Source organism: Macrobrachium rosenbergii, chromosome 14 (assembly GCF_040412425.1).
Source record: "Macrobrachium rosenbergii isolate ZJJX-2024 chromosome 14, ASM4041242v1, whole genome shotgun sequence".
Classification (NCBI taxonomy): domain Eukaryota; kingdom Metazoa; phylum Arthropoda; class Malacostraca; order Decapoda; family Palaemonidae; genus Macrobrachium; species Macrobrachium rosenbergii.
Genome location: NC_089754.1, coordinates 39,456,970 through 39,471,589, shown reverse-complemented (window position 1 = coordinate 39,471,589; position 14,620 = coordinate 39,456,970). Strand labels below are relative to the sequence as shown.

The 14,620-nt window shown below is 35.1% G+C and overlaps 1 protein-coding gene across 1 annotated transcript in view; it reads right to left on the bottom strand.

Annotated features, from left to right (window-relative positions):
* Nucleotides 1-2,235: 2,235 nt before the first annotated feature.
* The window catches only part of LOC136845967 (neuronal calcium sensor 1-like), a 248,609-nt gene continuing 236,224 nt past the window's right edge, over nt 2,236-14,620 (bottom strand). The window contains exons 5-6 of the mRNA XM_067116514.1: nt 7,189-7,401; nt 2,236-5,151 (exon numbers count right to left, since the gene is read on the bottom strand). Of these exons, the coding sequence (XP_066972615.1) occupies nt 4,975-5,151; nt 7,189-7,401 (390 nt within the window). The 3' untranslated portion in view covers nt 2,236-4,974. The remainder of the gene's footprint in view (nt 5,152-7,188; nt 7,402-14,620) is intronic.

Genomic DNA, 14,620 nt, shown 5'->3' with positions numbered 1-14,620 from the left:
AAAGAAAATTCATTACAGAAAATACAATAAGACTTCACTTAAAATATTTCCTGATGCGATATCATGAAAGGAAACACCTAATGAAGTTTCACAAACGAAATTTCTCTGAACAAAAATCCAGACTAGATTTCCATAAAAACTAATTTAATGACATTATGAACAGTACTTTAATATTTAGACTTCAAGATTCTACAAGTAAATCCAAGAGTACTCATCTTTAAAATCGTTTTTCCATACTAACAACACTCCGCGCGTTACAGGGATTAACATTTGTCACCGCAAGTTTAATTCCTTAGCTTGCTAAAGATAACAGATGATTGTCAAAACAAACGCACAGACAATTGGCTTATACAAACAAAGAATTTAAAAACCTTTGAGCTGAAGAGAAACGTTCAAAAGGAGCCACATGGGAAATCACAGGCGAGTTTTAAGTTGCATATTGTATCCTATGAAGAGTAGATCATATACGAGCCCATTCAAAAAGGAGGGTAAAGGCTTATCGCACTTGCAAAAACAAGGGAAAGACACTAGGCCTATCAACAATTTCTGAAAAAAGCTTCAACTAAGAGCTTCAAATGGCACATTTCCAATTTCCAAAATTAAAACATCCCAGAAATGACCTTTATTAACGAAAAATCTGGGTCTAGAATCATCATATCTCAGACCCTAATATCCATTAAACATTGCTTTCACAACACTGAATGAGATACATTTTGCAAGTACGGCTTGCTTACCCTTTTGTGTAGGCTGGACCTAAAAGTTATTATTATTATATATATATATATATTTCATATTATATTGTATATATATCAATTGTAAAACACTCAAAAGTCTATGTACATTAGAACTCTCTTAAAACACCAACAAACAATCGGTAGTACGTCTCATTGAGACTCGTCAGTATTAGACACCCGGTCAGATTATCTAGGTTGATATGTTGATGCAAACACTAAGGAGAACAATATCATAACAAAAAATCTTGAATATATTCTTTATCTTTTCCCCTAAAATCTATGTTATTCGTCAGCTGGCTCTCGTAAGAAAGAAATCGCAGTAGCCTTCTTGCAAAAAGTTATCGACAAGATAATTGTGGGAACTCAGGAAAATCAGAGATTTAAGTTTTTAAATAAAAAATCCCAGAGGAGATTTGAGGAGGGGAAGGGATGGCCGTCTAAAGCATTAACAGACATTTCGCCTCTGAAACCTATAAATGAAACATGTAATGGATTTTGTTAATATGGTGAGTGGCAACGAGAAAAAAAAACCTAGTTTTGAACTGACAGATTCGTCCAGCATATCCGTAGTGATTTATGTCATGCCACTGAAATTATCTCTGCTACTTCACTATCAGTTGACACTGCATGGATAATTAAAGCACCATAGTGAATAGCTTGGAGAAAAGGACCGGTTCATGACAGCAGTAACAAAAACTCACAATTACGAAAATGAAGAAAAGTCTACCGCTAGGGTCACGTTTTGCACCTGCAGAAAATATAAATCACGTAAAAATGTTTTCCTACCAAACTGTCATTTTTAAAATTAAACAAGAAATCCATACCTGAGAAAATCAAATTGTTTCAATTTCAAGAGAAACCTGAAAGCTACTGTTAACTTTAAAAAATTCAAAATAAAGTCTCTGCTTATGCAACGAGTATCAAGAGACACTAGGCTGTACAAAATCTTCTTTCAGTAACAATGACTGTAAATAAAACTTTTAACTCACAGGCCAAGATCAGCCATAATGGGAGTGACTAAACCTAAGTGTGCTCCGAAAGCAATCTAAATAGCCAAGGGTATCACAAACAAGAGGCTGCACGGTATTTCATGTACAATACATAACAAAAATAATCTCTTGATAAGAGAAGTCTTCCAGGGAAAAAATTACCTTAAACTTTTTAAGTCACCCTTCGTGCTAATTCAAGGTCTGCTTCAGTGGAATAATCATAGTGTTTATATGTATCTATGTATGTATACACTTACATATGCAGAGTATATACACGTGTGAGTGTAAACATACATTGATAACATTATATGCAAACTTATATAATACATACACGCCCCCCACTGTGAAACTGCCAAGACCAGCAGATCTTACAACTGCAGGGCTGTTATGAATATCTTAGAAAATTGTCAATATACCATAGGATTACACGAAGCTGCCTTATATACTATTCTCTAACTTTTTAACTAAGCACCGAGCAGAGCAGATTAAATTTATTTCGTTAAAAATTCACCAGCATGTATTATGGTGCAACTGATTTTTTTAAATGGGTTAAAAAACTGTGACATTAATCTAATCCCAGCGAGATTTTTTTTATATAAATCTGGATTATCTTCGCTTAAAAATTGTTATTATTTTTAATCTAATGGAACTTTCAATGATCAGTCGAAAGCAAATGGTTTAATGGAATCCATAAAGATTATCATTAATGGTCCTCTTTAAATTCCCACATTTTTTAATAACGTAATTGAATATAGACCAAGCGGCTGCTCGGTGTTTGTACTATAAAGTTTCTTTTTGAAAAAAGTCTTAAAAGTCTTATACCATTAGAAAAGTTAGCTTCACTCTATATAAGAACCGAATGCTCTATATACTGACAACTTTCAAACTGTCCTTAAACTCTAACACCAAATGGAAATCAAACCGTCCATTATAGCATCACCTTTCTCTACGACATCAAGATTTTTTTTCGTTTATGTACACATGAGGTGGAATATACTTTTAAAGAACTGAACGTCTTTAAAACATTAAACCTCTTCATATCTGGACCACATCAACTCTTGAACAGTAAGGACAAGTTCTGATACATACATATATGTATACAGTATGTATATATCTTGTAGAAATAGTTGTGTACATATATTTATATGTAAATGTATATACATGTCTCTGTACAAGTTCAATGTATATACATATTCATATAAAAATTTATATTGCATTAATGTACAAGCATGTTATCGTATGTAAACGTGCGTTTTTCATGTGTATATATGTATTTATACTCTTGTATAAATATGCACGTACGTGTATACATATGTATAATAATTGTGTATCAACATTATGGGTAAATTCTTGTGTATGCTAACATACACTCTTATGTGCAGATAATCATGTTGAATTTTTAGTGTCCGATCATTACATGCACAATATAGAAAAGATCTATAATTTTTTATATGCTTCTACAATGCCAAACTGACAAATTCTTACTACAGTACGTACTATGGCAACCCTACTCCTAATTGCAATATAACTTCTGTATCCATACAGCATTTTTAAGGACAAGCGACAGGAGCGATTATAAAAAGGAATAATTACACTGACCGCGTATTGCAGCAGACTCGATTAATTGTAATAAAAGCAGCTAATTTACAGTCTGAGTCCACTCCCTACTTCGGGCTTCAAAAACTTACTGTCACCCAAAATGTTTTAGAAACTGGAACGTACCATCGTTTAGAAAATCAGCAAGGTTAGTTTGTGGGTTTTCTTAATAGCAGGAATCGTTAAAAAATGATTACCTACACATACCTTTATAACAGTATCTATTGCAGGATGGCTTTCCTTAAACACATAAGACTCGTCAGTATAGCTTTTTTCCATTATTTCAGCAGCTCTTATTGTACAACATGTTGTAAGTAGTCAGTGTATGACAGTGTCTTGCACTTCAAGAAAACTTACCAGAAAATAAAAGCAAGCACAAACAGATATGTAAACTAAAATCTCCCATTAAAAGGAGCAAACGAAAATTATAGCCAAAGAAACATCTGATCTTACGCAAACCAGGAAAATCGAGGTTAGAGCAAACAAAAGCATTAACAAACATTTCGTCTTTAAAAACTCTAGATGAAGCATAAAATGGATTCTTTGAATAACGTTCGTGGTTATAAGGAAAATTTTGTTTTGAATAGACAGATTTCGTCAGTACTTCCACAGTAATTTAGGTCATGCTAATGCAGTCACCATTCTCTGCTGTTTCACTGTTAAATACCGCTCTGTACGCGTAATTTAAAGCACCACAAAGAGTAAATATGGGAAAAGGACCGTTTCACAACGATTAGGCATAAGATATGAAAAACTTCTTTTCAGGAAACTCAGACTTAAGGAAATGAAGATAATTCTACCACTCCCAAGACTATGGTCGCTTTTCACCTAAGGAAAAATGCAAACAATGTGAAAATATTTTTTATCAAACTGGCATTTTCAAAACTGCAAGAAATGCGAATTCAAGATTCTCAAAAAAACTACTTTTGAGTGAAAAGCTAAAACTTGCCAGAATTTTTGTCATATTTGCCAAATTGCGATTTTATATTCTATGTGAATAGAAGTCTTAAATGATTTAAGCATTCAAGAAGAAATACAGTGTTGAACGTTATATAGTCTCCTTCTACCTCCTAAATTTCTTTTGAAATCTGTCACAGCAGAGTGTGGGATACTTGAAAATGATAATCACAAAAATAGAATAAAAAAAAAAAAAATTAGGGACGAAATGCCTTCTGATTTTCATACTGTTTCCAGTCAGTCTCTTGGAAATCCAGATAATTTGAATTTCTCAAAGAGCAAGACAGCACTTACAAGTAACTTACAGTATTGAAACACAGCATGGATAATTATGAGTAATAGCACAAGTGTATGTCTTTGGATTATCTCTTAAATCTACACCCATCACGCCTCATCGGAAAGATATTTAAACGTCAAGAACCTAACCCTCTTGAACTTAACTATATAATTATCATAATTATTTGTCATTTATCAATCTATTATTCACTGGCCAACTTCCCTCTCTCCAAATGCTTCAGCATCTTCAGCGCCAGAGACGCGTAACTGGAGAGGAGAAGGATGAGCGTCGATGATAGGACCTTGACCAATCAATCAATCTGGGATTCCAGGCGGCGGGCGTGAATGGGCGTGGGGTTGGGTGGACGAGGGGGTGGGGGAGAGGGAGGGGCCCGGGGCCGAGGCACCGGGCCGGCTGTTCCTCATGGTTGGCTAAGCGACGGCCGCGTCGTCGGAGGGTTGGAGGTGGCGCCGTGTTCCCTGCGGGTGTAGAGGACTGTGTCCATCATGCTGAGGCTCTGGACGATGGTGTCGTCCCGCGAGACCCACTGGGCCAGCTCCTCGATGGTGATGGCGCCATCTTGGTTGGTGTCAATCAGCTGAAAGCAGAGGGTAGCTTTGAGGGGGCGAGCACAGTACATTGTGGTTTAAAAAATAATAGAAGGAAGATTAAAAGCTAAGCCTAGCTTTGAGAAAACTGAGGTTAAAAGAGGAATTAAACCCATTTGGGGGGGTGGGTGGGTGGGGGCGCAAAATCAGGGCATTCCCTAGGTTTAGGAGCTGAAATTCAGATGCGCTCACTGTTGGGAAGACTCACCTGAAGGCAAAGAAGAAGTAAAAGTAAGAGAAAAAAACTGTCTTTGGCTCTAAGAGCTGATATTCAGATAAAACAAATTTTGAGACTCAGGACAACCGAGGATAAAACCTGCAGGCTCAAAATAGAGGTAAGTGACAAAGAGGAAAAATCCTTAAAACACAAACTTCTGTAAATTTGTACAAGATTCTCCGAGTGGTCAAAAACCCGGTGTATGGGTTTATAAACCGAAGAGAATTTGTTGAAAGAAAAAAAAAAAACAACTGCCACTTCGGAGAAATTGTACGGACGAAAAAAAATATGCATCACAAGAAAAACTTATAAACTTCAACTTGGTGAGACCAGACATACAATTTATTAAATCAGTCACAAATTATCAAGTGCAGAGGTTCATATCCTGAATATCATATCGTAGAAAATTTCACAAAAATTATATAATGGAATGATCCAGACAAATGAAAATGGTAAAATTCCTTGTCCATCGGAAGTGTAAATTTCCAATTAATGGTCCCATCAGTCTCAAAATAACTGGTACATATGTTTGCTTGTAACCTAGCCAAGAATTCTTTAAAATAAAAATAAAAATCATTGAACAGTTTCAAAAATTCACTGTAATTGGCAATTAAAGCATGTCATGAAACTTCGTTTGCTGAAACATAATTTTCATAGGGAACCAAAGCAGTAGTTGCGTTGAATTTTAATACATATACTGTTAATTTCAAGATATGGCAATAAATAAATTAAATTTTTAGTATGAATAACTTTTGTAAATACAGTTCATAGGTTAAAAGATTTCCAATTCAGCATGTCTCAAGTTTCAAGATCCATGTTGACTGGAAAGTAGAGAGAGAGAGAGAGAGAGAGAGAGAGAGAGAGAGAGAGAGAGAGAGAGAGAGAGAGAGAGAGAGAGATGAGGATTACCTCGTCGAGGCTCTTATTTTCAGAACGTGACGACTGAGTACTGAACACTCGTCTCTAATTTTTACTCTCTTTTCTCTTTCCACAGAATTTGGGGCAACGCAACCAGCTGTTTGCCTCCCTTAGAAGTTAGCTTTTATTCGCTGAGGGGTCTCATTAAGAGTCACGGTATTTTTATGAAGGTCAATTACATTCCTTTAATAAAATTCTAAATTCCGGAAATCATTCCCTTTATTAACCGATCTCCCTCGAGCTTTAGTCCGAGGTAGATTTTTCTTGCAGTCTTAAAAATCTTGACTAACCAGAGAATACCCAAAAATTCAATGCAACCCCCCTCCGTGACTGTTTGCTTGCTTCAGTAACTGTTTACGCAGTGCAAACATACGAATTGGTGAACATCTCGTAACTGAAAAATGTTCCATGAAATGTGGAAGTTAATTTCAGAGGGGGGAAGTTTTGAGAAAGAAGATGTTTGTGATACGAAAAGGGACTTTCGTTCCCTTTTGTATGAAGTAAACTTAATGCTAAAGCATATTTTCATTATTTCAATAGTAATTATAATTGCTTGAGGAGTGTTTTCATTAAAAAACTACAATTATGAGAATCACTATTCAAAAATTGGTCAAAATCTACTGTTTTCATAAAAACATACCATTTGCAAGTTTTGCAGATGATTCAAAACTTGAGAAAATACCAAATCGAACTGAAATTTTTCATACACATCTCTATATCCAAAAGATCAACATTAGCACTTGCTTCTCGGTAATAAAAACTGAAAATCCTTTACCAGTAATCAAGCAATTAGATCATCGTTTCCTCTAAGCAATTAAAAGGAATATGTTGCCTTGAAATTCAAGATAACCCAAGCAACCTTTCTTCCAAAACGCCAACAGGAAAGACTCACGTGGAAGATTTTCTCAACGTGATCCTTGGCAGACCTCTCGTCCACCTGGGGCTCGGTGGCCCTGCCCAGCATTTCATAAATGGCCGTCACCACGTCCACCATCTCCTTCTTCGTGATGAGGCCGTCGTTGTTCACGTCGTATAGACCGAAGATCCACTGCAGCTTCTCCTGCGTGGTGCCTCTCGAGACTGTCGACAACGCCGCTAGGAAGTCCTGAAAGATCAGAGAGAGAGAGAGAGAGAGAGTGAGAGAGTGAGAGAGTGAGATGAGGATACGAGATTGAAAGATGTCTTACTATGACACAAGGTCAGTTAACCTCCCTGGAGGAAAGTATTCAAAGTCATAATAAACATTACAGGCTCAAAATCTTCAATATAGAAAATTTTACCAGATTTTCACGTAGATATAAGAACAAAGGGAATCTGATTTTTTGACGTCTAATGTCTTGAACAGAAATAAAGTGGATTAGTAGCAACTGCAATGCTGGTTAACTAAACCCTAGTTTTTGGATGGTATGCTATACATTCTTTCCCACTCTTCGGTTGTATTTCTAGATCCTTCAGGTAATGCACTGTAATCCCTTTGATCTGGGATTTCTTCATAGTCCATAAGAGCTCACCATTTTCTCAATCTCTAATTCATTCACCTTCACGTTCAACACTTCCAAAAACTTATATAAATATTAATTATTTTCGACCCCGTTAGTCATCGTAATTAGAAATATTTCAAAATGCCAAATTGCAATTCTTGTATCAGTGACAAAATCTGACCGTAACCCTCTGTGAAGGACCTTTATAAGTTTTTCAAAAACTGCAATTAATCACCGAGTTCTTTTCAGTCATTAAAAAATACCAGAAGTGTTTTCCAGAGTCTTGGGTAATTGCAATATCAACGAGGGTGAGAAAATATTGGTATTCCTCATGAATTTATAATTGACTTTTAAGTCTTAAGAGATCACAGGTCACAGCACCCACCTTCTCTCTCTCTCTCTCTCACACACACACACACAAATATACACACAGACATACATACATACATAAAGGTTTCTTACCATAAATTTGCAAATGTATATATGTATATATATATGTATATATCTATATGTGTGTGTGTGTAAGTACGTATAATCATATTATGTTGCAATTTTCTTTCTAAATTTTCCACATCTCACTTATTTGGAAGTTGTTTACAAGAGGATATTTCAAATTGTTGATATAATAGCTTTAAAAGCAAAACCGTTGGTCACGTATCCTGTGAGAGCATTAAGGTAATAAATAACAATACAAACACTGTGGAGATTAAAGGAAAACGTGGCAGTCTTGATCGTGGACATTAATTCTAGCTTCTATCAAATTCATATACACACACACATATATATATACCTGTATATGTATATATATACAGTATATATATATATATATAATATATATATATATATATATATATATATATATATATATATATATATATATAAATATATAAATGGACGAAAATATGGCGGCAAATATTCGGAAAAAATGGTATCAGGTGCCCTAATTCAATACTCGTTCACGCTTCAGTAAACACTCGGCTTCTGAAATTATATACTGTGCCACATTTGTTAAATATCTATCATGTAACCATTTGTTAAGTGTCTATCATGTAACCATTTGTTAAATATCAATCATGTTACCATTTGCTAAATATCTTTCATGTAACCATTTGTTAAATATCTATCATGTAACCTTTTCTTAAATATCTACCATGTACCCATTTGTTAAATATCTATCATGTAACCATTTGTTAAATATCAATCACGTAACCATTTGTTACATATCTATCACGTAACCATTTGTTAAATATCTATCATGTAACCATTTGTTAAATATTAAATATCAATTTGTTAAATATCATCACGTAACATTTGTTAAATATCTATCATGTAACATTTGTTAAATATCTATCATGTAACATTTGTTAAATATCTACCATGTAACATTTGTTAAATATCAATCATGTAACCATTTGTTAAATATCAATCATGTAACCATTTGTTAAATATCTATCACGTAACCATTTGTTAAATATCTATCATGTAACATTTGTTAAATATCTATCATGTAATCATTTGCTAAATATCAATCACGTAACCATTTGTTAAATATCAATCATGTAACATTTGTTAAATATCTATCATGTAATCATTTGCTAAATATCAATCACGTAACCATTTGTTAAATATCAATCATGTAACCATTTGTTAAATATCTATCATGTAATCATTTGTTAAACATCTATCACGTAACCATTTGTTAAATATCAATCATGTAACCATTTGTTAAATATCTATCATGTAATCATTTGTTAAACATCTATCATGTAACCATTTGTTAAATATCAATCATGTAACCATTTGTTAAATATCAATCATGTAATCATTTGTTAAACATCTATCACGTAACCATTTGTTAAATATCAATCATGTAACCATTTGTTAAATATCTATCATGTAATCATTTGTTAAACATCTATCACGTAACCATTTGTTAAATATCAATCATGTAACCATTTGTTAAATATCAATCATGTAATCATTTGTTAAACATCTATCATGTAACCATTTGTTAAATATCAATCATGTAACCATTTGTTAAATATCAATCATGTAGCAAGCACCAACAATACAACGAGCCTAATGCAATTCGAAATCGACGACCTGGTATCCATATCAGTACACAAACTACCACATCGATTCATTGTTCATAAAAATGCATCGTTTGACATGATCAAAATGATTTGAAAAGTCGGCAAATGTTAGGTCAAATAAACCTACAAAATGATCAACTCCTTCTCCCCCCCCCCCCTTCTAAAAATTGAAAGAGTGAGGTACTATTTAACAACCAGTTTTATATCGGCAGATTAAAAGACATTTACCACCGGAAATGATTAATATGGCTGGACCAATACGCCCTCGTTATTCGTTGTCAAACAACCAGGGTCCACTGCAGAGTTTACACTTTTATTTTTGTGTCAAGGGGGCAGAGTTACGCTTCAGTGGGTAAAAGATAATTTATAAATTTTAACATTTTAATTGCGCTGAAGTATTAACAATAATTAGTCGAAAGCCTAGTTAAAAATGACTGGCCAAATGTTGATTTTATGTTTTGATATCTATTCTTTTTCACCTTTATATTCTCATTGGTAATTTCAGTTACATCTACTACGCTTTCTGTTATTGATGAATGTATGTATTTGTAACCAGTAATTCGGTTTATTAATTTGACAGCTCTCCACCGTTCATACACACAAATACTGCTGCTACTGACGTGATGAACGAGGATTAGCAGAGAAGTAAATCACAAGCATGTGAGTATTAATGTATCGATGTGTAGTAAAACACAGATGATTTGAAAGTTTTCTTGTGAAGTGGAGTTAAACCTAAGTATAAAGACTTTGATAAGTGACGTAACGGACGAGGAACAAAAGTACAAAAATGAAAGAATAAAATGTCTAAAAGGGCCAATGTTTTCAAAAGGGAAACAGACTTTACTTTTAAGCTACTCCTTTTTAAGAATCTCTTTAACGTGCCTAGTTATTTTCTTTTTTAATAGTGAGACACTCACACAGAAGGCATCATAACAACGGGATAATGAAAATCAATTGACAGGTATGTTTTAGAACTGAGAAAGATTTACACTTCACATCTACACAGATTATCACCTGACTAATATTGCAGATATTCACGTCAGACACAGTGAGAGATGCTGGAAAAATCACATGCTAGACAGAAACAAAATGTACTTTGTCCCGTTTATGATATCAGTTTTACAAAAAACTCCCGTGATTTGCATTAATCGCTTCAATACGCCAGGAGACAAAATGCAAGTGGCACTAGGATGGCAGTGACACTTGACTTAAAAGTGCTTGGCAAATTTAGGTGCTAGTAATTCGAGGGATCTCTTTGGTGCACGGGCAGTTCCGCTCGAATGGTCAATATTTTCCTTCCATTTCCTTTCCAGTTATTATTATGGAAATTTTTAATCATAAGACAAAGGGGGTTCGCAATGAAACGCATGTTAGAGTGTGATTATACAAGGGTATACGCATGTATATGTATATTCTGCTTTGACCAAGTTATTTGTATAAACTGCATACACACATTTCTATATATAAAATGGAAAGTTATGTTAGAGAGAGAGAGAGAGAGAGAGAGAGAGAGAGAGAGAGAGAGAGAGAGAGAGAGAGAGAGAGAGAACCATGAAAAGGAAAATACACAGACACAAAAAAGACCATTTATTCCCCTGAGTGTTTATGCAAACATAAATTTTGAAACTGATTAATATTAAATTAGCAACATTAGACCAACCAATCTGGCTCAGGTTGAAAAGTTGCTTCAGAGGGAGCACGAACATACCGTTCAATTTCTTAATCTAATCCTAAGGATGCTTTACCTGACTTGTCCGCATCCCCTTTTCTGACGAAATATACCAGTGTTAATATTACCTAATCAGACTAAGTCAATCCACGAAGTTAAATGTCATGGAAAGGAATACATCTCTATATATAATGTATTTAGCAGAGATCCCCTAAATGCAAAGGTTTATTAAAAAAACTAAAAGAAATCGAGAGCCAGTATTGCTCAAACGACATTCTGCAACCAAGCAAGCAACAGGAGTGGACGAAGGGGTTGGTTGGGGGTGAGTGGGGGAGGTTCGGTTGACCTTTTCTCTGATCGACCAGGAAGAAATGAGAGAGAGAGAGAGAGAGAGAGAGAGAGAGAGAGAGAGAGAGAGAGAGAGAGAGAGAGTCGTTGGTAGTTTACATTATCGGCCTTTCAACGGGCTTTGTCTATCGCGTTGCTCTTTTTTGTAATGGATGAAACTGCATTTTTTTTTCTGCAAGCCTTGGAGCGAGATTGTTTTTCTGTTCCAGCAGGAAAAAACACTTACCGTTCCATTCTAATTTCGTCATATGATTAATGAACTGCAGTTTACATTTCTATTATTGTTAATCATTTTGAATTCCCAAAAGTTTACAAAACCGGACTTTACCCCGTTTCATACTCTTGTGTTTATTATTGTTGATTCTCAAATAAAAATGAGATAGTTCATAAAATTGAATTATGAAAGGGACTGACGAAAGCCAGAGGAACGAAAAAAATATTCAAATGAAGCAAAAATAGACATATAACTGTGCCATTAAGGCCGCTGACTAAAAATGTCAAATTTATGCACTAACAAAATAAGCCAGTGTATTGAAATACATTAAATAAACCATTCATTTGAGGCTTAAAAGTGCTAGCTACTAAACCCCTTTCTCTGATGAAAGAGATTTTAAAAAATGAATAAATTCATGAGGGAATGAAATTACCTCAAAAGGGCTTAATTCCGTCAAAGATACAAAACAGAAATGAAGTTATTTTTAAAACAGAAAATGATTTTTTGAACAATAAAGTTTTGAATAAATTATATGCATTACCTCACCATGAAAGTGCTCTGTCGTCAAGAGAACAACCTTAAAAAATTTTCGTATACATCAATATTTAAACGAGACTTTCTAAAAATACTTTTCGAGTGGATATGAGTGAAGGAAATGAGCATTTAGCAACACAAAAGGTGCATCAAAATCTGATCTGCCTTGCTATATTCACCGATGAAAAATCAAGGATTACACAATGCAGTGAACAAAAAACTTGACCACTGCAAAGATTAATGAAGGTTGGGCAATCAATCACAGGCAACATAAGGCTGCCTAACGTAAGGAAAGGGGAACTCTGGAGCTGACTCCGTTCTACGATGACCGTCACTCTTGTGACGCTAGGTACCCATCTACAATGATGTAGTACTTTCTGTGAAAGTAAGAACCCCAGGTAAGACATGATATGACAAAAAGCGGACAAACTTTTGTCAGAAAAAGCTAGTTTTAATTTTCAAACCAGGCGAGGTGATAAAGGTTTCAAAGACCACAACTGTAGCTCTTTCCTTCCGAGCTGAATATTTTTCATTGTTTCTACAGCACCTTGCACCGCCCCCCAACGCCCTCTCTCTCTCTCCTCTCTGAGAGTATGTTTCTTTAGGACTCAGGCAGCTCACAAAGATGTACAAACTTGTAAGTATCCCTGTTAAAATAGTACCTCGTAACCTCCCTCCCCCTCCCCACCGTTTCTCTTTCTCCCTGAGTAATTTTTCTAAGATTTCAGATGTCCACAAACACGCACAAAGCATCCCAAGAAGCCTTATCACATCTCGGAAGCCAAAATAATTTTTTACAGAAGTCTGGATAGGCACGCATTCTCTCTCCAACCCTCCCCGGCCCCCCCGCGAGATTTATATTGGAATTTCTTCTCCCGTTTATAAATGGAGGCTTTTAAGCTTCATCCTGGACATGTCCCGAAGTAAATCCTGAAATTTTAATGGCCTGGCCAAAGCACAAAGTGCATTGGTATTCAAGTATTCATTATCGTTTAATCTTTTATACGGCGGTAGAAGGAGGGGTTTGGGGAACAAGAGGGAAGGTCTGACTTATTTTCTTTGGGCTGGAAGACTAATTTAGGCAATATGTATGCGCTGCAACGTGCTCTATATGCCCACACGGGGTTTATCTAAGCAATAAAACAACTCGGTACCACAGGTTAATGAGCAATTATATATGAAGAATACTGCCATTTAAAAAAACGTACTTTGAGGTACTTGTAATAAGAAAATTGGAAATAAAAATAAATATGTACTGCCACAGTAAAAAATTATTGAGATTAATTATGCCCAGTAACTCGTAAAGCCACATTCTGATATACACCTGAAGTTTGTTCCTTACTTGCACAGTCAAATGTACACAAATGAAAAGCGCGAATAAACAAAACCTAATCAAATATCAAAGACACAAATTCAACAATGACTTGCTGCACTGTACCAATGTTAATTATATATGTCGTTTATGATCAGGATTACGTGAAAAGGAATGTTACAAGTAACGTCAGCAAAAGTTAGTACACTAAATAGTGGGTCATCCCAACACCAGCGCTAGAATAAAAAATACCGGACCATGAGCACGTAACAATGGGAGTCCCACCCAGAACCACACCAGGCATCAGCAGACAAAAAAGTGATGCTGAAATTCAAAAACAGCAGCAACCAGCCTTCCATTAGCTGCTCCTCTATCTGACCTTGGAAGTACTTCTCCCAAAAACATTTATCTCCTCATTTCTCACCAACATTTTCCTAAACCACCCTTTCTTCAAGTAAATAAGGTGGACTGAATACTTTATAAGTGATTTTAGAAAGTTAACAAATTACTTTCTTAAATACTGATTTCAATTTGCAAAATAATGAAGATGACCTTGAACATTCATATAATCTGAAGAAACAGTTCAGAACAGAAACAGAACAGAAATAGAGCAGTATCCTGAAAATCAAAAGTAAAACAACAACAATCCCAACTAGAATTACCATTCCCATCT